General features: G+C 36.9%; 5 protein-coding genes and 1 pseudogene across 7 annotated transcripts in view; 1 reads left to right on the top strand and 5 right to left on the bottom strand.

Moving 5' to 3' along the window:
- Positions 1-710, bottom strand: part of LOC101308187 (fe(2+) transport protein 1-like) — a 1,466-nt gene extending 756 nt beyond the window's left edge. Inside the window, exon 1 of the mRNA XM_004301374.1 lies at positions 165-710. Within this exon, the coding sequence (XP_004301422.1) occupies positions 165-710 (546 nt within the window). The remainder of the gene's footprint in view (positions 1-164) is intronic.
- A 2,416-nt stretch (positions 711-3,126) lies between these two features.
- LOC101296291 lies at positions 3,127-5,878 on the top strand. Of its 2 annotated transcripts, XR_184681.1 has the most exons (6): positions 3,145-3,258; positions 3,340-3,375; positions 3,462-3,600; positions 3,684-3,742; positions 3,827-3,895; positions 5,425-5,878. XR_184681.1 is itself a non-coding variant. In XM_004299764.1 (5 exons), the coding sequence occupies exons 2-5, from the start codon at positions 3,448-3,450 to the stop codon at positions 5,492-5,494; spliced, it is 351 nt and encodes a 116-aa protein (XP_004299812.1). In that variant the 5' UTR covers positions 3,127-3,258; positions 3,340-3,447; the 3' UTR covers positions 5,495-5,878. The 2 variants fall into 2 exon arrangements, 1 of the variants encoding a protein (XP_004299812.1); XM_004299764.1 differs by having other exon boundaries at positions 3,127-3,258; positions 3,340-3,600.
- A 440-nt stretch (positions 5,879-6,318) lies between these two features.
- Positions 6,319-9,915, bottom strand: LOC101307897 (annotated as a pseudogene). Its single transcript, XR_184808.1, has 2 exons — positions 7,220-9,915; positions 6,319-6,776 (listed from the first exon to the last, which is right to left on the bottom strand). The product of XR_184808.1 is annotated as a probable LRR receptor-like serine/threonine-protein kinase At3g47570-like (transcript).
- Positions 9,916-11,198: 1,283 nt separating this feature from the next.
- On the bottom strand, positions 11,199-15,214 carry LOC101296005 (carboxymethylenebutenolidase homolog). The gene is made up of 3 exons (XM_004299763.1): positions 15,033-15,214; positions 12,072-12,343; positions 11,199-11,879 (listed from the first exon to the last, which is right to left on the bottom strand). Exons 1-3 carry the CDS (start codon positions 15,162-15,164, stop codon positions 11,348-11,350), a joined length of 936 nt encoding a protein of 311 aa, XP_004299811.1. The 5' UTR covers positions 15,165-15,214; the 3' UTR covers positions 11,199-11,347.
- A 714-nt stretch (positions 15,215-15,928) lies between these two features.
- Positions 15,929-17,511, bottom strand: LOC101295715 (RNA-binding protein pno1-like). The gene is made up of 2 exons (XM_004299762.1): positions 17,406-17,511; positions 15,929-16,830 (listed from the first exon to the last, which is right to left on the bottom strand). Exon 2 carries the CDS (start codon positions 16,805-16,807, stop codon positions 16,133-16,135), a length of 675 nt encoding a protein of 224 aa, XP_004299810.1. The 5' UTR covers positions 16,808-16,830; positions 17,406-17,511; the 3' UTR covers positions 15,929-16,132.
- Positions 17,512-18,191: 680 nt separating this feature from the next.
- LOC101295420 lies at positions 18,192-22,566 on the bottom strand. The gene is made up of 7 exons (XM_004299761.1): positions 22,382-22,566; positions 22,239-22,307; positions 22,020-22,139; positions 21,869-21,943; positions 21,017-21,151; positions 20,257-20,398; positions 18,192-18,642 (listed from the first exon to the last, which is right to left on the bottom strand). Exons 1-7 carry the CDS (start codon positions 22,559-22,561, stop codon positions 18,482-18,484), a joined length of 882 nt encoding a protein of 293 aa, XP_004299809.1. The 5' UTR covers positions 22,562-22,566; the 3' UTR covers positions 18,192-18,481.
- Between the last annotated feature and the right edge of the window lie 369 nt (positions 22,567-22,935).

The following is a 22,935-nucleotide window of genomic DNA, read 5'->3' as shown; positions in this document are numbered from 1 at the left end:
AAAAAAATCTAAATTTCGGTTTACTTTTATGACAATTTTCAAACGTCATTGTAAATCAGTATTTTATGACTTTTCAACTGCATGTATCACTCTTGTGATGTTTTTCAACTGTATCACTCGTAGTCTTAATATATATATTAATATTTGCAAAGAATTGTAAGTACCTTGGCCACAACACGATATCTCATCAGTTGTTCCTCCTTAGTATTGATCCCCTCCTCAATTTTCATCACGACGCCATTACCGGTAGCTCGAAGAAAAGATTTTCTATAACGACTCATCGAAAACGAATCGATCATCATGCACACAACAGCCGATAGCATTGCCACAAAGGTCGTGAAGGGAAAGTTCCTCCACGGCTTTTGGGGCAAGCACTGGGATGCCAAGTCGTTAAACGAGTCTGGTAAGACATGCATGTAGCCGGTGGCGAGTATGACACCAGATGCAAACGCCTTGACGATCACAAATAGGTTGGTATCGGGCTGAAGAGCCTTCACCTTGTTGGAATAGACTGGAAAGCAAACCCCGATCATGCTCATCACTAGTATGGAAGCTATGGCAATGTACTTTATCTTCAAGGCCTCGGCTTTGTTGTGGCATGATGTGATCTCTTCCCCACAGTGTGGTGTCTCTGCAGAAACATTGAGGGGTGCAAAGCTTAGGAGGAGGATGAAGATGGCAACAAGCAAGAGGTAGGGTTTGGTTGCCATGGCAGCGTGGGTTGTGGACTTTCGAGTTTGTAACTGAGTTTGTTGGAGGTGATAAATGATAATCACTATATCGTCATATATATAATGGTTGTGGAGTTGCTGAAACGAAAAAAGAATCACAAACTCATTTCGAATGAGGACTCTCCTATTTGAAGAGCAATAGGAGTACTGTTTTTGGGAAATAAGAAAACATGAAGAATAAAAAAGGGAATTTTTTGCTTCTACGATTCTAAATTTTGTTGCACTTCTAGCTAGCCGGCATTTGTTAAACTCTATGATTAAAAGGTTCGAACTAAAGGATGAGTTCAAGTCAACTTCAAACTAGCGTGATCAGTTCAGGGAAATTTTAGGTAGGGTACCTGATAGGCTGATACCCACATTCACATTTACAGACATGACAACAAAATATGTTGTCATTGTGGTAAAAGAGTAATTTTTAGCTTAATTTTAGTTCTAAATTAAGGTAATTACTTCATTTACAAATTGTAGTCGATGTGGTAATTTTGTTCAATTATATGTGTAAAAAAAATGTGATAATTTTGTTTTCAATATCGTAAGTTTGGTTCAATTCGACCATAAACAACCTCATTCAATTCAATCAACCTCCACTACGTACCTGCAGGCCGGACCTGTGATTTTTAGACCTGAGTCGAATTTTCAAAATTGGGCCCTTAAAGTATAGTGTTCATTCAATTTTATTTTCTTTTTTTAAGAAACACACAAAAATTTTCACGAACTAAAACTATAAACTTAAAATCTAACAACAAAAAACATTAGAAATCCTATTAAAAATCTTATTTATACAACAAATCTATCTCTTACTTAGACTGCTCATTATTCTAAAATGGCAACTAATGATAGTAATATAATAGGTTAGATTTTATATTCATTTCTCTCTTTTGTAATCTAACATCACCCTAATTGGATGCTGTAATTATTTTTGATTGTTTTTAACTAAAATAATGTAATCACATAAAGAGAAAAAAATAATTTTGGGCCCCTTAAGGTTCTGGGTCCTGAGTCCATCGACTCTTAAGACTCTATTCAGGTACGGGTCTGCGTACCTATACATGTGTTGCATAAAAAGAGTCCTCGATCAAGATAAATTTATAACAGGCCAAATATATATCTCAAGTTCCTACAATATGCCTTTGGTTAAATCATTGAAGTTAGACCGGTTACGTGTAAGCTTCAAATGTGCAAAGTGAATGGCCAAGCTTCAAACAGTTTAGTAACAAAAAAACTGTCCAATGCTCAAAGCAGAGCTCGAAATAATGTGCCCTAAATCCATTCTCCAGAGTACTCTGAGTCCCTCGCAACTCGCAAGTATACAAAATCATATCTTACATACTACCTATAATATGAGCATCAAACTTCCTTTTCTTTTTGTTTCTTTGGAAAATGATTTTGTTCATAAGGTAAACCTACATATAGGATTACAATTTGATGAGCCATAAAAACCTACTTCTACCTCATCCTGAACATATTAATTCAAAAATATATACAAGCAGTAGTAAAGAAGTCCTATTAAGAGTTGGTTTGAAATATGAACAAACCTCATGTAAACTTACCTATAAATCCAAATCATATATCCTACATACTTTGAACATGGTCACTTAAGTTTCCGATCATTTCATGCTTAGAACATTTTCTAGGTTTCCTCAATGTCTCTGATCAATTTTGAACAAATAAGAAAGCCATTGCTTGATAAAATGGTACGGTCTTAAGAAAGCAGATATAGTATTTGGCAATTGTCCTAGCTTGTTCGTATCCAGAAGCCTTGATAAATTTATTTTTGGTTCAGTTAACTAGTCAGCATCTGTAGCGCGCGAGACATAATTTGGATAATGCTAAGCATTTCAATTTCTGTTGTAGAAGAGAATATAACGATCAATAATTGTACCCTCTTATTTATTGATAAAAAAGGAATTTTCTTAGGTACATACATTATCTCTATTAATAAAGCTAGAAGGCTTTTTTGACTTTGTCAACGGTTAAATTTTTAAACTACCTATAATGCCCTTGATTGATTAAAACTTTAAAATATGTCATCTAACAAATGAAGGACAAATTAATAATTGCAAATGTTAGAAATAAGAAAAAATGAAAAACAGAAAGAAAGAAGCTTAAAACATGGGAGGTGAGAGAGAAAATTGGGGAGGGAAATCAGATTTTTTTTTTTTTTTTTTTTTTTTTGAGAATGGGAGAGAAATCAAACTTTGAGCATAATTGTAACAGTAAAAAAAATTCACACACGCACGTAGTGCGGGTCAAAATGCTAGTATATAATAAAACAATAAGAAAAAAAAGACTGTTCATATCTATCGGTATTTGAGTTCTTCCCCTAAAGTTCTGCGAATTTTGTTTTTACCCTATATTTGTCAGTAATTGCAAAACTGTCCTTATTATTGTTGCTGCGCGGCCTCCTACTTTCGTTCCACGAAGCTGTTCCGTTAAACCCATTCTCCACGCATTGGAGCTTTGATATTTTCACGACTGCTATGAGAAGTGCTCCAGATAAAGGATTTCGGGACGATTTCGGGCTGAGGTATTTGAGCTTCTTCCTTCTGCTTCGTTCGGTTAATTTCCATTTGTGTTTTTCATTGTTGATTTCACATTCCGCTTGCAGTTCAAGGTGAAATCAAAGACCGCAGCAAGGATTACGGTACAATTTGGAACTCAGATATTTGGGCTTGTTTGTTCTTCTTCGATTCTTGATTTTCATGTTCAAGTAACAATGAAAGTTTTTAGATTTTGTTTTGGGAATTGGTTTTGGTATGCTGGGTTCCGCACTTCCGCTGCTCAAATCCTCTCTCCCCATATCACCTCCCGTCTCTTTCTCCGAGAAATCCAAGCCGCTTTGGCCTTGGGCGTATTCGCTGCCATCAAGGTCTCTCTCTATTCACTTCTAAATTCCGAGCTCATTTTTTTAATTTGATTTGATTTGATTTGGTTTGGTTTTGTTTGTTGCAGATAGCGAGGGAAGAAACGTGGGAGGGTTTTATTTCAGAAATACGCTCTTCTTTGCGAAAGTGAGAGCTATCATTAGTCGTTTATAATTAGTGTAAAACTGATAATGACTATTTCTAATATGAAATTCATGTGATTGGGTTCAGATTTTTCTTCTTGCGCTTACTTTTATCACGATTACCACTTGACTCTCTGGTACGCAGTGATATTTGCAGGTAGGTTTCTTACCAAATTGTTCTTTCTTTTTTCAGCATTGCTATGTGTTTGATTCTGAATGCGACAATGGATGTGGCTTTGTTTATTGATATTCTAATTGAATTTAAATCTGAGGCAAGTATATTGGCAAATATCTATCACATATTTTAATAGCAATTAGCATTGATATTCTAAAGAACTAACTCTTCATTAGAAAATAGTCGAAGCAGGTTCCTTTTGTCATGATTTCTTCTGTATAATCAAACTTTTGGTTCGTTACTACTTACTAGATTACTTCGGTTTTAACAAGGCATGTTACAAGCTTTATACATGTCCAATAGCATACTCCTTTTCCATATATACATATGAAGGCAGAATCATAGTGTATAACTATATATAAAGCTTGATCAGCCACCATACTTGAAAGATGTCCCAGAAAAGCTTGGATCTCCGAAAAGCTTAGTTTAGCATTCCTAATTGAGTTCCTGTGTGTATATATTTCACACTACAACATTAGAAATAATTGATGGAGAAGAATCAAATTAGTGTTTGAGGAATCAGTGAGAAGGAGTGAAAGGGTGTCAACCAAAAACTGGGTTAGGTATTTACTTATCTATATTTTACTTGCATGTTTATGTTTTGGTTTATAATGAAAGCTGCCAGTGTATTAGTATTTTGGTCTTGCGTGGTAATTGATTGTAGAGGTTTGCGGTATACTAAAATTAAAACAAAGTGTTTGGTTACTTGCTTCTTTTTTCTTTTTTTTGTTATTTGATGTGTCTGGCTATTCGGTTATTTGTTTGTCTGTGTGATAATGTCTGGTTGGCTTTTAGTGATAATGTCTTTCCTGGATATAATGTTAATATTATATCCCTGAAGGAAGGGTAAAGCTTTCTATATTATCTTTTTAGTTTTGTTTTTGCTTTGGGGGTTTGTTTGGGAGTTTTGGTAGTGAGTTTGTTCTATGTCGAACAAGATGGTACAAAAATACTGACAAATGTTCTTTATTAGTGTATCGTATGAGTTTAAACGACAAACAATGCAAATTTTTTTTTTTTTTTTTTTTTGGACAAATAGGCATTTCATTAAAACCCAAACAATGCAAATGTTTACCGCATCAAGAATTCAACATAAATGGATATATCTCAATAGAAGAAATCTCACACCGGTTCAATGCCAAATGTGAGTTTAGAGATCAATACTTCTGCAACTTGGTTTCAGTTTGGAGCTTTTTTGTGTGTGTGATTGAATTTTGAAGTGTTGTTTTGATTGCACTAATGGATAGAGGCATTTTCTGCAGCATCTAATGTGTATTCAAAAGTATGGAAAGAACCGAGTATTTGAGCATATTCTAATACAAGTACAGAGACATGTTTGTTTGCCTATTTAATTGTATTAGTCATGTGTCAAATTGTCTTCGGATTTGAGACTATTTATTTAACATGAACGTTCTTTAGGGAACGCTGATATCTCTTGAAACTTTGAGGTGGAGTAAGCCTTTGAATTGAGAATGACATGCCACTATTTAAGAATTTTTTTCATGATGTAGTGGATCAGGTGTGAGCATAGATTTAATGGTGATACTTTTGGATCAGACATGGTCTTCCTCTACCTCATAGCAATCTTTTGCCCGTCCCTGGACTCAAACAAAACCAGTTGGCTGAGAAGGCAGTAAAAGCAAGAGTATTGACAGAATAGATGACTCCCTGTCCCTATCTATCTAAGTTTGAAAGGAACGATGTATTAGAGAGCGAAATGTTAGTTTAGTTTGTGTCTGTTCTTTTTGAAGCCATGTTGTTGAAGTGTTACAAAGTGTGTTGCATTTTGGAGGTATCAGATTTAATGTATAAATTTGGTTTTGTGTTGGGTTCTTGAGTAGATAACTAGATTCAATTGGAAAAAATAAAAAATTATTTGTTGTAAATGAAGCAACTTTCAGGCATGTTGAACATTGAAGTTCAAGTTATCTGTTACAGTATAACAAATATCCATGTTTTATGTCTATATTAAATTTCTAGCACTTATATCTTTTATCTTTTCTTATGTATGTTGCATAAATTCTATCTATTTTGATTCGTGTTTTATGATAGTATCTTGCTTTAGTGCTATCTATTTTGATCAAACAAAAACATTAAAGGTAGTTAATAACCGTTAACCCGCAGCAGCGCGCGGACACGTACCTTGTATAATAGTAAAGAAATTTCCCTAAACAATTTCTTCTTTTCTGGAAAAAGTGTATTTTCCCAATGCAGAATGACATACATAATAGTAATTGTAACTTCAGCAATATGGAACTTCTACTATATAACATATGGTTTTCCCAATATTCTGAGCATTTGTGATCGATAATTTAATAACAGCAACAAAAACTCTGACTATATATGAGATCGATATCAGCTATTGCCCTAGCTTCTTCTTTCTTCTTGGCCTATCTCGAAGAATGTCAACACTCAACACTAGTACTATAAGCACTTTTTATATGGTTTAGCTCCCTGTGAACCTCCTCCATAGACATCCTCTTCCTTGGTGATTCTTCTGAGCATGCAAGCCCAATCTTAAGGGTTGGAAGTATGCAGTTCCACACGTTATATTTCATTGTGCTTAGATTCTCAGTGTCAACGTTATCTTCATCAGCTTGGATTTCTTTGTTGTAACCACGGACGTCAGTCACTTCATTGTCTGTTCTTGAAGTTGCAGTCTCTTGATCCAGAGTGGCAATAAGAGCAGGATCAACAATTTCCATAATTCTTCCATGTATCGCCGTCTTAACTTAAGTATGTATATTGCAACCGTCTACAAACATTTCATCAGTAGGTCTTTTTCCTGTGAACAATTGCAATAGAAGGATCCCATAACTATATACATCCCCTTGTTTTGATGGCTCAACACCAACTGCATACTCTGCAATTCATAAAACAATCAGGTATATCAGTTTTCTGTGAACAATTTGGATGCTAACTAATGTGTTACGCAGTGTTTCAACGTTGATCAGACTATTATGACAACATTTTCATCATCAGTGATAAGTACTGATGTATGAATGTATTTAACAAATGAATTTCATTGTTGAACTGTGAACTTGAGATAGAAAGACAGCAAATTCATCATCAATATCTTTTCTATAGCTTAGAGAGATCATATATGTCTTGTCTAATTAGTAATTACAATGTTTCAGATGTCATAGCTTAGCGGAGATATAGATATTCAGTTGGTTTTAGCCTTTTAGGGCTACTGTGTCACATTAATTGTAATCTACCATGCTCCTACTTTTATCCCTTCATATTTATCTTAAATAAACTAGTAGATAGAAATTTAGGAAATTATATATGGGGGATGATTGTTACCTGGAGCAGCATAGCCAATGGTTCCCTTTATCCCAGCTGTTCTACTTTGATTTTCGAAGGACTCCGTGGTCAGTGGGATGAGTCTTGCTAACCAAAATCACCGACACGAGCAACCATGTCGTCATCAAGAAGAACATTGCTTGGCTTCATGTCACAGTGAATGATTTGTGGATCACAATGGTCATGAAGATAACACAATGCAGACGCCACATCAACAGCAATATTCAGTCTTTGAAGAAGGTCCAAACTCCCTAATTGGTTTTCTCTGTGCAGCCACTCCTCTAAACTTCCATTTGACATGTACTCAAAAACTAAAGCTTTGAATTCTTTACCGTTGTAATCTGTGCTAGAGCAACATGTTAAGATCTTAACAAGATTCCTATGCCGAATATTTTTTAGTGCATTGCATTCAGCTATGAAACTTTTAGAAGCTCCTTTTTGTTGAAGGTTGAAGACCTTTATCGCAACAACTTTGTTTTCTTCTTGATCAAGAATCCCTTTGTATACAGAGCCGAAACCGCCTGATCCGATTTGATTGCTCATAGAGAATCCTCCAGTAGCTTGATGAAGTGTCTGGTATGTAACCTTTGAAAGGAAGGTGATTGATGATGCTGCAGATATTGGTTTCTTGATCTTTTGAGTTTTTCTCCTCCAATAAATAGCTAAGATGATGACTGCAAATAGAAAGCAACATACCACAACTAAAGAAATTGTCAACTTCAGTTTGAAACCATGCAACTTTCTCTTCTCTGGTACTTTGATGAGGCATGGCGGTAGCTGCAATTCCGAAACACCACCACAAAGTTTGGTATTTCCATCCCATGATATTGCACTTGTGTTTCCAAAAACTCCTTCTTTCGGTACTTCACCCTCTAAGTTATTGGACGAAAGATTCAAATAGGTCAAGAATGGAAGTGTTTGCAGGTCTTCCGGTATAAGTCCTGACAAGTTGTTCTGTGAAAGATCTAGATACAGAATACCTCTCAAAGAAGCCAAAGAAGAAGGTATGATTCCTTGAAAGAGATTCCCTCGTAACGAAAGAAATTCAAGTCTCTGACAGCCTGCAATATTTTCTGGAATTCCTCCAGTCAAATTATTACTAGAGAGGTCCAGTGTATTGATATTCTTCAGCTTACCCACTTCTACAGGCAGACTACCAGTTAATGAGTTTTGTGACAAGTTCAGATAGAGAAATGAGGAAAGACCAATAACATCTGGTGGAATATCTCCGCTAAGCTTATTATGCGAAAGGCTCAAGTACTGCAAATTTGGGCATGACCTAGTGATACTTGGAGAAATGCTTCCCTCTAAGTTATTTCCTGATAAATCTAGTTCAAATAAATTAGTGAGGTTTCCCATGAAAAATGGGAGTTCTCCTGATAATCTGTTTTCATGTAAACCCAATCGTTGCAGCTCTTGTAACTTCCCAAGAGATCTAGGAATGACTCCTGTGAACAGGTTCTCGTTCAGGCCCAACACTATTAAATTGTTTAAATTTGCTAATGTTGAAGGAATCATTCCTGATATTTGATTTCTTCCCAGGTAGAATGTATCGAGCTGGATTGATAAATTGGCTACAGAGTTGGGTAAAACTCCTCCAAAATTGTTGGAGTTGAAATCCAGAAACTTCAGTTTGCTGCAATTTGTCAAGATGTTATAAAAACGAAGTCACTAGTGGAATTACTTCCCATATTATTTCGACCTACATTGAGCCACCTGAGATTTGGAAGATTTCCGAGACTTGTAGGAACTTGCCCCACAAAATTATTGTCAGCAATATCAAGTATTTGAAGCTGAGAAGCATTGGAAAATGAGGCTGGGATTTGTCCAGAATATTCATTTCCGCCGAGGGCCATTATTTGGAGATTAGGCATGTCTAGGCCTATGCTAGGTGAAAAACTTCCCTTAAACTTATTACATACAATTGAGATGCGTTTCATAGATGATATGTTAAAAAGGGAGAGAGGTATCGTACCCGAGAGATTATTGATACCAATAACAAAGCTAGATAAGCTTCTCAATCGGCCTATTTCCTCCGGTACGTTGCCCACCAAATTGTTCTGTCCCAAGGAAAGTAGAGTGATTGATGAAAGATTTCCCAAGGAAGGTGGGATGCTTCCAGTCAGATTGTTTTTCTCAAGATTGAGAAACACAAGCTTCATCAAGGAACCAAGCTCTGAAGGAATTTTTTGGTCAAGGTGGTTTGTTCCAAAATCTATGATGTTGAGTTGGAAGCAGAAGGTCAGGTTTACTGGTATTTCCCCCTCCAACATGTTGTAACTCAGATTGAGATGCCGCAGTCGGGACAAATGATCAACTTGTGGGATTTTTCCAGAGAAGCTGTTATTTCCAAGGTTGATGGACCTTAGAAAAGACATGTTTCCGATGAACGGTGATATGATTCCTTTCAAACCATTGTCTGAAAGGTTCAAGCCTGTAACTCTTTGATGTCTTGCACCGCAAGTAATTCCATGCCAGTTGCAGAAGTGAAGAGAGCCGTTCCATGAGTTTAAGAATCCATGTGGATCAGTGGCTATGGAATCTTTGAACTTGAGCAAAGTGAATCGATCAGTTTCATTGCTCAATGCATTTGCAACGACGGTAGGTTGGAAAAGGTTGCTGAATAGGAAAAGTGTGGTTATGACATGAAGATAGGTAGAGCAAAATGCACAGAAGTTGAGCATTTGAAGCTCCATTCAGTAAGCTTAAGCAGCAAGAAGCTAGATGGTGTAGAGTTGAACTTTCAAAATGTGGTATTTAACATCGTTTACATGTAGCAGAGTCTTCGGCTGTGGCCCGTCAATCATTATCAGAGTTGTTGACGCTGGGAGCGGGAGAGAGAATAGAAGTGATTTTGCTATCTCGATCGTCTATATCCACAAATAGTGATATAGAGAAGAATATTGCAGCTTTGTTTGAACATAATTTTCTTGTTTTCCTACACATGCAGAAGAATATTGCAGCTAATTGTTTGAACATATTGATCTTGTTTTCATATTATATTATATATGGTCCATTCATGGCCTACTATACTGGACCAGAAATATTGTTAGCTACTAGGTGGAAATACGATATAAGAGCGAGTTCTGAAGTCTATCCGGCTATGAATGTAGTCAATCTCGATGAAACGAGGGTAATTTATTGAAAAGAAAAAAGATAAATACAGCATAGTAATTAATGGTCCGTCCTACAGCAGGCAAAGACTACTCGATCAAGGTTGATTTTGATACTTTGACAGCACTAGATTTTGAACCAGTTTGTTTCAACTTTGGACTAGTTTATAGCATGCTCAACGTTTGAGGAAATTAGTGAGCCTTTGAGTTTCTTTAGTATGTGGATGCTCTTAGCTCTATCCCAACCCAAAATATCATCTCTCCCTTAATAGCATCATGAAGTAGCTAGCTAACTTTAGTTGACCTCAATTTAGAGACGAGATGGAAATAACTACCCAATCTCGAAATTGCTTGTTGGGTGACGTGAGAACATGAAGAACTACCGCGAGTGAGTCAACCTCCAACAACACATGCATGTTTCCAAGTCTATTGCTGTGCTTCATGAAGAAATGAAGCACAGAATGTACCTTCTCATGAAGAAATCTAGACTGATCTCAGTTTTTCACATGGAAGTGTTTCAGTTTTACTCACATAGATGCTCCAAGGATTTTTAGTTTTTTACAACTGCATTCTCTAGTATATTTCTCCTTACTCGATCCATTCTCTACTACCTTCACCAATATGCATCTGAGTATCTTCCTAGTTCCTAATACTGAGTACAGTTTTCTTTCAGTTTTGATTCTCTTTTCCTCTTTATCTATCTCCTTTTAGTTATTTTAAATAGACAACAGATTTATATTTATACCATCAATTCTCGTGGATCAAAATTTTAGAGGTGTTTCTGAAATGTACAAATAGAAGTGTCACCGAAAGGGTAATAATAAAGCTCACAACTAGCAGATTATTCTTAAAAGCATTAAGACGAATGATCCTAACCTGGTACCTTCACCAAACATGGAACTGCTGTACATAGCATATATTACAATGATGGCCTTCAACCACTGCCATCAGGAGCGGCAACCCTTATGAAGTTTCTTGTCTTTGATCAATATACATGAGTCGAAAAGGAAGTCTATTATTCAGTTGGTGCAACTAAGCCATCATTGAGCCAATTTCTCATAATCATGAAAGCCTTCTCTGCATCTTCATCTTCTTCAGCAGACTGAGGTCGGTGGGCAAAGCCATGACCTCTTCCCTTGAAAGTCACCAGCCTAGACCCCCTACCAATGCTTTTCTCAATGTTTTCCAAGACATTGACAGGACAAAGGGGGTCATTGTCTCCTGAGATAAACAATACGGGAACCTTAACATCAGAAGCTACACTCGGGTCACTCCTTGTTCCATAAAAGGAAACCCCAATACCAAAATAAGCACCCTGGTCTCTGGCTAGCACATCAATCACTTTGCCACCTCCAAAGCAAAAACCAACCAAACAAAGCTTCTTAGAAATTCCTACAGCCAAAAACTCGTCCACCATCCATTTTGCCGATGTGGCAATGTCTTTTGCAACCCTCTGAGGTTCTTGTTTCAAAATCCATTCATCAAACAAAATCTTTGGTTTGTGCTTTGTCCATGGATCTCCACGAAATAGGTCTGGAAGTAACACACTGCAAATTTTAAGAGATGGAGAGTAATTATGTGGACTCCAAACAAAACCCTTCTAAACACCAAAATGCTGTTCTAAATGGAATTTAAAAACTGGTAAGTAATCATACACCTTTAATAAAAGATCCCTTGCCACAAGGAAGAAACTTATATGCATTCATTAAAATGAGCAAGTTCAAGGTTAAGCAACATACTTATAGCCATTGCAAGCCACACGATATGCAAACTCTCTTGTGGATGAATCTTCAAACCCATAGATATCAGACAAGAGCAATATCCCAGTTCCATTATTATTTTTCACTGCCTTGAAGAGATGAGCATTGATGCTGTCTTCACCCTCGCCAACTGAAAGTTCAATTCCACTGACTAATTCACATGCCTCGTCATTTATGTCCTCTTCCACTTTTAGTAAGCTACAGCTAACTCTTCTGCCTACTGGCCTTTGACAGCTTATATCGCATGCTCTCTGGACATAAACTGAGCTCTACAGTCAAGGTAGTACTTCTTTATAGAACACAGAAAAATAAAAGGTTCGAGTTAATGACACAAAGATAAGAACTGTTTGCCATTATCACAAGTACGATTGTGTTTTCCAGGAAAAAACTATATGGTAGAAGCAGAATTTATCAATAGATCTGTAAAGATTATTGGACAGGTACACGATATGAATAACATTGGAGAAGACTTGTATGAGTTCTGTCATTGTCAGCATCTCTAAGTTTCCAAGGAAACCTAACTAAACTAGAGAAATACTGGACAACCCAAATATGCAATGCAATGACACCATAAATGATCCATCTCTCTGTTGCTCAAATTCCAATAATGGGAAAATTCAATACCATGAAGTAAAAAGCAATGCAGTTCAACAGTCTTGAGTTAAAGTCCTATGTGTAATGTAATATACATGATTTGCTGGATATGGTTGCATTAGCGATGGGTGTGCTGGATACATAGCAGAGCAGAAGCATAGATCCAAGAGGAAGTGTTTAAAAAGCAATTTTCTAGCTACCAGCGTATTTCTTGACAAGTAAAACAATTGGTCTGCTTATCCAAGTTTGTATTGAATGGCTTACTGGACTAAACTAGCTAACATACCTATCATCAAATCTGCATTTGGTAGCAGCACAGGATTGGCAAAAAAAAAAGACTGTTATATTAGGAAGAATCATAATATTATATATAGTTGGGAAAGCGTTGCAAAAGATATAACTATTTGAGCTCGTTTATCAAAAGTCATCAAACACTGCATGTGAAAGAAGAATTTCTCAGGGTGTTAACATAGACATCATAAATGCCTAGATCTGAGGCTTGATGAGAGTTCCATCAGTACTTACTACGTTATTATACACAGAGGTCAAATAACAGCTGCATAATATGACAACAGGCTAATAGATACCAAAAACACTTTTCTATCAAAGTGCAGATGGAACTTAAACGCTTCCTAACCAATGTTATTACTCAATTTTAAGTTTCAATACATAAATTGTGCTCCTTTCACCTAAGATCATACAAAACCTGAGGAAATGTCACAACTAACATTCCAAATCCCAAGGCTTCTTATATTTATAAAACCATCTAAATTGAACCAAGTTTTATACGAGAAATATAAAATACCTCTTTAGAAAGCTTAAACAATCTCTTAATAGAAACTAAAATAAAAGGAAATGAAGTGCAAACGGTTACAAATAGGCAAAGCTAAAGGGACGATGCACACAACTGACACAAGTGCACTGGGATCATACTACTCACATGTTTTCTACTAATCTCAGATAGTATTAAGTTTGGGTCATCTAACAGGAGCAAACCTAGCTATCAAGTCCCTTAAAATGCACATGTATGAACATAATAAGGTTGAAAAAACATGAAGAGTGAATTTGAAGATATAGGTTTCTAAGTTAATGAAAAATAATAACTGATCATGGTAAGGTTCACGAGTTACAAAGAGTTACAAAGAGTTGGGAAAGCATTGGTATATAACTAAACACCGAGCATATAGCCAAGAATCATCAGTAATCTGCCTAAAGTAACTACTTTTCAAGGTACTAACATAGACATCGACTAATTCATACAAACCGGTCCTTCTGAGAAGTCTATCACCATTACATACTGAGGTCAAATTACATTTGTTTGCTCTCAGAATGGACAGATACGATATTATGTCTTAATCATTGAATACATGAGCGCAGCCTTTCTTAAGATATCTTAATAAACAATACTTAATGTGTAGTTACATGTATGACATGTATTCCTTGAGTCCAAGAGCATGCAAAACCTGAACAACTGTCTCAACTGATGGTTCATAACCTCAACCTTCTTTTACTTTCAAAACTACCCATTTTTAATATCTGAATAAGAACAATGTGCACGCAAATCTTTCAACAGATGCTAAAATAAGGAATAATTCCTTAACAAGGAACGGAAGCAGGGAAGATGTGCATTTGGATCGTACTTCTAACATCATGTTTGCTTCTCTGAGAAAATGAAGGAATCACTAGAAGCGCCTATATCAGCACAATATATCAAGAAACTTCTCGGTAAATTAAAAAAAAAAAAAAAAGATGCGACTTGAACAAGAGTCTAAACGCTGATCTGCAAGACATCCCGAGGTAATTAACAAAGCCTAAAGAAACACGGAAATCTGATTCATGATCTAACTATGCATAATGTGGTGAGCAATCTCATCAGCCTAAATCAGATTTTTTTATCCTGTTTCAACTTGACTAAACCCATCAACCAGTCAGAGTTTTACTTTCAGCTACTGCATAAAAAGTTTTTAGATTTCCAATGCCAATGCCAATATCACTAATGACTAGAACTCTCACCACAACTAACGGCACCAGACTCCTTATATCAAAGTGTAGCTATATATGCAACTGAATCCAAAGAACAATTATTGAGAACCAATTTACCATCTCAATCCAAACCAATTTACCATCTCAATCATTCTAATTTCTAACAATTTAACTGCTCCAGTAACATCTTCATTGCTAAGGAAAAAAGAAATCACACCATTTTCTTTATCAAACTATAGCATACAAATCAGAGATACAATTCACAAAAGGGTATTAGTAGATTTGATTCTAAATTAGCATAAGAGCGTAAGCATTGATAAGTGCATCTGTAATAGGTGATAACAGTAAAGAAGTTGAACTTACTGGAGAGGTGCGCAGAGGAGAAGCAAAAGCAGTCGAGAGGAACCCAAATTGGTGAAGAGTTGGGTTTCTGGGATTGAGAGACAAGTTGCAGAAGTTTAAGGAAGCAGAAGTTGAGAGTGAATGTATCCCCATCTTTCTGTGCACCCTTTGCTTCAAAGCTTACGCGGACATCTCTAACTGGACTGAACTCAACTGGACTTTAGTAGCAGATATTTCTTCTTCTTCAAACGAACCCCCGCCTCAAAAACATTTTCCCATTTTCTGGGATTTAAATTGATCGGACCCACAAAAAATTCACCTTCATATGGAATTATGGATTACACGATTGACCCTGTTTCTTACCGTCCGGGTTAAAAATTGACTTCCAATTAAAGTTTGCTAATTTCATATTTCTCACCTGTTTTCACTTCTCACCTGTGCCATTCATTTTCTTTCAAGACATACTCAAAATGTTAGCTCGACTACCAGAGGCCACAACTTTATTCTTCAGCAGTTTGTAATTCTCATCCTTGAACACAAATTTTACTCAAGAATGTGTCCAACCAATAACTATGTATGATGTTTGTATAAAAGGAAAAGACTGTATGATCACTATGATGTGGTAAAAGTAAGCTCATCTGCCAAATGGTAGCGAATTCCCCATTTTGCATTCTGTTACATCTTGACCACAGTCATCAATCAGTCAGAGTTTCACTTCAGATCTACTGCCTAAAATAAAAAGAAACTCACTTCGACTACCAGAATCACAAGAGTTTCACTTTAAATCTACTGCCAAATTCACCAGAGTACAGATAGTTACTAAAATCACCAAAACAGATGGCACCCGTAATCACAAGTTCACAACATTAGAGTTTCACCATACACATCTATCCAGAACTAGTTTAAAGAAAACTACCAAAAACAAATTTAACAAACAATATGTAGTTCTAATAAAGTGCTTCCAGCAGGAAGAAGATCTTACAAGATGTCATTTCTCCTGAAGGTACAAAAATCTCCTAGAACTTGTACTTTCTGTTGCCAAGCCATACTCATATTCAGAATACTCAAAATTATAAATGGACAATAAAAATGCACAACACAGATGCATACTCATCCCCACTCTAAAACCGTTCTGCCAATCTAGCAGTAACTGCTCTTAGTTTTGAATAAACTTTCGCAGCAGGGGATCCTAAGATGAGGTTGCAAAGCGAATCCCTAGCAACCTTTATGTTTGCAAAAGATCCCAATATGTGGATCTTGGTGTCTGCAATCACAATCCTAGTCTTTGTAGCATTCTCAATCGCGAATTTTGTTCTACCTCCTTTCCCAGACAGCCTTCCTATAGCACGAGACAAGTGCTCACCTCGGAGTGTTTTGACGTCCTTGATCTCAAAGGATTCCACATAAAGCTCGTCCAAACGCAGAAGGGCAATGGCGTCTATGATATCAAAACCCAGCATGAAAGCCTGAACAAAGTCAGCACACTTCTGCAAGTGACTAATGTCAGGTGTGTCACGTCTGGTCTTCAACTCCACTTTGCGGCCTTTCAGATTCATACGGATGTCTATCTTCATCTGCTCGTAAATTGGGGTATATATTTGCATCCATGCTTTCTTGAGTGGCGTATAGCGATGCGGTGGAACAGAGACCTTCCTGAACTGAACTTGCCCATCTGACATCTCATGAGCCTTTAAAGGCTCAAAACTTGGCTTTGGCGGCAATGTCCCCGAAGCTGAACCGGCTCCATTTGCAACTGCTTTGACTTCCATGGAACTAGGAGCTTCATTGGACTGCATCTTCAGCTCCACTGACTTTGACCCTTCAAAGATAATAAACGAAATGCGATCAAATAAACTAAAGTCGATCAACACCCTCTTAAATATACAAATCTCATCAAAAAATCACAAGTCTTACGTGAAACTATGCTTAGCAGATTAAAACCAAAAAATAAAACATTCTGTAGTTTAAGCAACAGCTACCTTAGAAATGCAAATATACTAAAGTTTAGCTTCCTAGCAATAAATATACATATTACATATACCATAACACTGACGACGAAACAAACAGCCATTCTAAAATCACAGTATCAATTGAACCCCAACAGTCCGATGCAATCTTAACACAGCAACACAGTTCAACTAAAGAAAAGATTGTAAAATCACAATACCAAATTAACCCAACACCCGAAGCAATCCTAACCAATAGGACCCAAAAGGGCACAACTGAACATAAAACAGATCTGAGAGATGTGAGCAATTGAGTGTATGAAATTTGTAATGGGTATGAGATTCAGTGAAGCATATGAAATTTGTAAGATGAGAAACAAACAAATACCCAAAATAAAATTTGACAAAATCGACGAACATGGATATAGAGTTTCAGAATTAATCAAACCTGAATAGAAGGGACGGAGGGATCGAAAACTGAGAGAGTTTGAAGAAAGCCTCCGAGTCGAAAGGAGGCAGAGAGAAGGAGGCACAGGGTAGGGTTGCTGCGCGAAGGGTTTAACTTCCAAGGGTTTCCGGTTGCCTTTATATAGGAGGGGTTAAGTTGGTAATTTCGGCAAACAAGGAAATGCCACTGCTAAGACAAATTATTATTTTTTAATTAAGACAATTTTTTTTTTTTCCATTGAGGAGCTAAGACAAATTCTTCTTTATGCAAATTATAGAGGAAAATTCGTCATTTTGGTGAGTCGGTCAATTCTATTACATATGACTCAACATTAACAGTAAATATCTTTTCTTCGTAAACGAGAGGTGCCAATTTTAAATATACAAGTTGTAGTGTATGAGTTAAGAGGTCGTCGACCGGTGAAATTGTGTTAAGTTTTATAGCATTTTTACAAAATGAAGGGTTGGACTGTAATATAGATTTGAAGGGAGGTGTCCGGACCTAATCCGGGGACGGTTGATGAATGGAGGACCGTCCAGACCTAATCTGGGGACGGTCGGATGAATGGAGGACTGACCGACCCGGGTTTTCACTAGATGCTCCCGTATCTTTCAAAAAGGGAATGTGTATCTTTTAACTTGGAAAACATGAGTGGCAACTCGGCCGTAGGAAGAAATTTGTTAAATTATCGAAAAAAAAAAAAAAAAAAAAAAAGAGTTGGCTATTACCAGTGTAACCAGAAATGCACACCTTTACTCGAGAGCTTTTGCAAACTCCACCCAACTATGAATGGACATGAAACCGTAAACCCACAATTTATCTACAATTTACTTGGAAATAGTTTCCAACTCTGCATTCCATCCTCTAAAACTAAAAAAAGTAGTATTTGGGTTTTGATTTGAAAAATGAATAAATTACAGAAGAACAAAATGGAACAAGAAAGGTATTACCATCTGATCGGTAGCTAAACCACATGCTTCAGCTACCTAATCGGACAGTAAACGACGATCACAGATAAGAGGCATGTTGGCTGACACAGTCAATGGAGTTTCATGTATGATTCAACCTCTTACAACTCACTTCATCTCCACTGATTGTATAGCAAGCTTGGCTGCAACCATGGAGATATTATCTTTGACGAATTGTAATGAACTATCTAGCCTATGCATTGTGTCTTTCAGCTCCATTGCCTTTAATTTCTCTTGCTGCAGTTTCAGAAGTTCTGATTGACTTGATCCTGCGGCATAAGAAAATCACAGTGAATTTAAACTAGTTGATGAAAATGTATGTAAAGTAGGATGCGTTACAGGCTCAGCTTCTTCATCCATATACTTAAGTTTTTGGTATGTTGAAACAATGACAGGAAGCGAATACACATGTTGGTCAAAGAGGGCTAGCAAGAACCCCTGCACTTAAAAGACTATTGTAAGATTTGTGTAGTTCCTCGAAATGATCAAGGAAGGTCAATATCTGAATGGCTGAACATATGATTTGCTTCAAGTTACATAAGCCTTTCACGTCCACAACAGGTCTTTGCATGATGATAAATGATAAAAGTGGGCCAAATGGGATTCATATTGCAAGCCATATGCGGGACAAGAACAACTCTAGACTACAACATGGACTACCAGAGACGTGTATGCAATACAGGATATCCTAGTGAGAACTTTTGGCCTAACTTGCATGATTGAACAAAGTTTCCGAGCATTGTCACCACTTCATGAGAACATATAAGTGGAGTTGCAAACATGCTCAACTGTGACATATTATTTGAGATTTTCACCACAGATATTCAGAATAAATCATTCAAAGGCACTTCACGCAACCAAAGACTCCACTCAAGTAGGATTCACAAGTTTACCTTCACACCAGAAGTCCAAAATGTTATTCTCTTATCATCAGCAGTCATGTTAATTTAACTATAGTAGCATGCTAACGCATAACTCTGACTGACTTGCAGCAGAGGAGTTTTACTACGGTCACTGTTGCCAACTTGGTGCTATTGCAGTGTAGAAAAAGAGCGGGACCACTACTTTGTCACTTATAAAGCCTCAAACTTGAAAAATAATATGCTGATAGTCCAGATGTTTCAGCATGTAAAAGCTGTCAAACATGGATCTGACAATCACTTAAAACAGGTGCAAAGACGCCCAAACCAAAACTCAGAGGAGCTGAAACAAATTTGGGGATACCAAAGAAACAGTAACAATGAACACAACAAACATGTCAGAATTCCAAAAACAGCAGCAAAAAAGTTAGAAGGTCTGGAACTAATGCAAACAATGGTTCTGAACCAGGTAGAAAAGATAATTTGGCTGAATCTGAGAGCATATTTAAAGTACAGATATCATCTCCATTAAAAGAAAAATGACCCCTGCAACTCAACCCTCAATAAATATGACATAAACACCATCTTAACGCCAAACAGTAAAAAGCAAAAGGTAAAGCCAAATTGTGCTGCACATAGTTTCCAACAAGAATTTGTAACCCCCAGGCAGTGACACGAGGAACTATAACTTTCTAGACACTCTAGCAGCAAAAAAGTTAGAAGGTCTGGAACGAATGCCAATAATGGTTGTGAATGAAGTAGAAGAGATAATCTGGCTGAATCAGAGAGTATATTTGAAGTACAGATATCATCTCCTTTAAAAAAAAAATGACCCCTACAACTCATCCCTTAGTAAATATGACATAAACACCATCTTAACGCCAAATAGTACAAAGCAAAAGGTAAAGCCAAAATGTGCTGCACATAGTTTCCAACAAGGATTTGTAACCCCCAGGCGGTGATACGAGGAACTATAACTTTCTAGACGCTCTATAAGAAAACGACATGTACAATGAAATCTACCTGATACAGGCTGAAGTGCCGCAAAGGATACACGCTCAGCCAAGGAAGGAAAGAAAGTTTCATCACAGTCCACTTGTAGTTCCTTTTCCGCCCACATCAGAGAGTTGGCAATTTGAGTCTGCAAAGGTGCCTCCTTTGGAGCCTAGTTAAAAAATAAAAAAATAAAAAATATGAGCACTAAGTTTCCAACTTTAGAGGATAACTGGATAACAGTTTATCTCCATCATTGTGAACAATTGTAGTACTTTAAACCTCCATGGAGGAGTACTGCATTTGGAAATCCGCTTAGAGAAACAGTATGAGAGTTCGAGGGGTTTGCTATTTTTCTCAGTATTAAGGTACTTATGCAACATAGATGCAATATTACCATGATATATTCTACTTGTTGCAACATTCTGTCGAGGTACTAACACGGTATATATGTCCTAAGAAGTGGAGAGTTTGTAGATAGCCGGAACAAGCATAATTGACTTAGTACAGCTGATGCAGACCAAACAGTCTGGCAGCAAGACATGTACCATACTGACATTCAGAAAAACTAGTTCAGAGAGAGCCTGACAAGCACTCTTGGATTATGGTTGCTGTATTGAGGTGAAGAGCCAAAATGGAATATATAATGTTTGGTGAGAAAACAATAGTGTGAAAATTAGGGGCTTTTCTGCTGACCACGCTCCACTCTGACTCTGCCTGTGAGCGTTTGATTAATATACTGAAAAAGAACACCATTACAGTCGTGATGCAAGAGTGATGAGAGTCGCACCTTTAGTTTGATTTCCAAACTATTTAAACTGCATAGAGCCTCTTTTACTTGCATAACTTTGGGGTTTAATCTGCTTATGTTGTCAGGTAGCGTGTCGTGCACGGGTATGACAACACCTTTCAAGTACGGATCTGCCTGCATAACAAGGTGCAAACCCACATTCAGAAAACTTAAGAGTCAGCCACAAGAACACAACAGATATAACTATGACAGTACAGACCGAATGGGTGAAAATAAGAATCAAAGAGAACATAAAGAACCAATAAACAGGGTAAGGGGGGATGGGGCAGGAGTACTGAAAATCATATGCCTTTCTTTGGCCCCTTAGGAAAAATAGAACTAGCCACGTGCTGTGTCTGGTATCCTAAAACTTTGATTTTTTTTTTTTTTCCAGGCTAAAGATTAACAATTAAATATTTCCTAGGTTTCAGGTTTCATGATCAAATAGTGACTAGATTCCTGAAAAGTTATCGAAATTTTTTATTAACATGTTACCAATGAAATCGATACAAACAAACTTCTATCTTATATTACATGGTGAAAAATGAAATAATCATTCATATTTGTGGAAATCAGAAAAAGGGAAGTTCTTCGTCAATGTATATACAAAATTATGTATATGAATGAAGTATCTTCCAATAAGGTATCATAGTGAATAGTTGAGATGCGCTGACATGCATCTCACTTGTCCAAATCTTATCTTGTATACGAGGAACAGATGCTCATTTGAGGATCTAAATATATATAAACCAATATGTGTAAATCATTTCTTAAACAGTCGTATAGTGATTCTTCCCCTTGTAACAGAACAATTATACATATCCCAGATCAGTTCACTTGTTAGTTACTCACTTGCAAGAATTTGATAATCTTTACACGACCGATTCCTCTTATAGAGACTAATGCTCCCACTTCTAATCTCTCAACCTGCAGAACACTGGAACTGATATTAGTTTGTAATAGAAATTCCGAAAACTCATCTAAAAAAAATAAAGAAGCTTACATTCTCTATAAATACCAAACAACCATTTCTGGCTGCAAACGATGCTTCTTCCAATGAATCATCAACAATGATAGGATCCAGCACAAAATGCACAAAGAACTTCTTGCTCTTCGACAATGACTGCACCACACAGATTGAAATTCTACACATCAACAACATAATCGATGCACGAGATAACCTCCCAGTTCACAAAAAATGTAAAGAACAAAAAAAAGTTACCTCCTCTAGTAGAGCAAGGTATCTTGCTTCATATAGATGAAGCGTTTTACACTCAGATGGAACCAGAACCTGAAATGGGGTACAGTAAACAAATGAATCAATGCAGAAGAATAGATTAATTACTTTCCAAGTAAAAGTAATACCTCGGTCAAGGTGAAGGGGAGGAGCGGGAGGTCCAAGGAGGTGGCGTTTGGGGAGAAACGGCATCGTTTCGGCTTGGGGGTGAAACGGAAAGGATGGAGGGTCGGGTGCGGGTTTCGGAGTCGGGTCGGTCTTGAAGGGAGAAGGGGGCTGGTGGTGAGATTGAAGGCCGTACAAGTCATGGAAGGTTTGGTCTGCTTCTGGTACTTCTCTTCTTCCGTTTTCAACCACCAACGGTCCGACGGATACTTTATCTTCCGAGTTTATATTCTAACCGCTAAATGGTGGGTCCACTAAATACATTACAAAAGTAAAATTTTTGTTGATTTTTTTTTTGACAATAAAAAAGAGAAGTGATTTAACATTTAAGGTATATAACACTCAACTACCATTTAAAGGTACAAATGATAAAAAAGTCTTTAAATGTTCCAGATAATAAAAAAGTCAACATTAAAACATGTTACATGATAAAATAGTCACCTTATAACATCTTAAATGATTAAAAGGTCTATTTTCACATTTTTTACATGACCATTATACCCTCTCTCTCTCTCTC

This window comes from Fragaria vesca, linkage group LG5 (genome assembly GCF_000184155.1).
Source record: "Fragaria vesca subsp. vesca linkage group LG5, FraVesHawaii_1.0, whole genome shotgun sequence".
NCBI classification, from domain to species: Eukaryota; Viridiplantae; Streptophyta; class Magnoliopsida; order Rosales; family Rosaceae; genus Fragaria; species Fragaria vesca.
The sequence above is the reverse complement of the archived record's forward strand: the minus strand, read 5'-3'. Positions and strand labels throughout refer to the sequence as shown.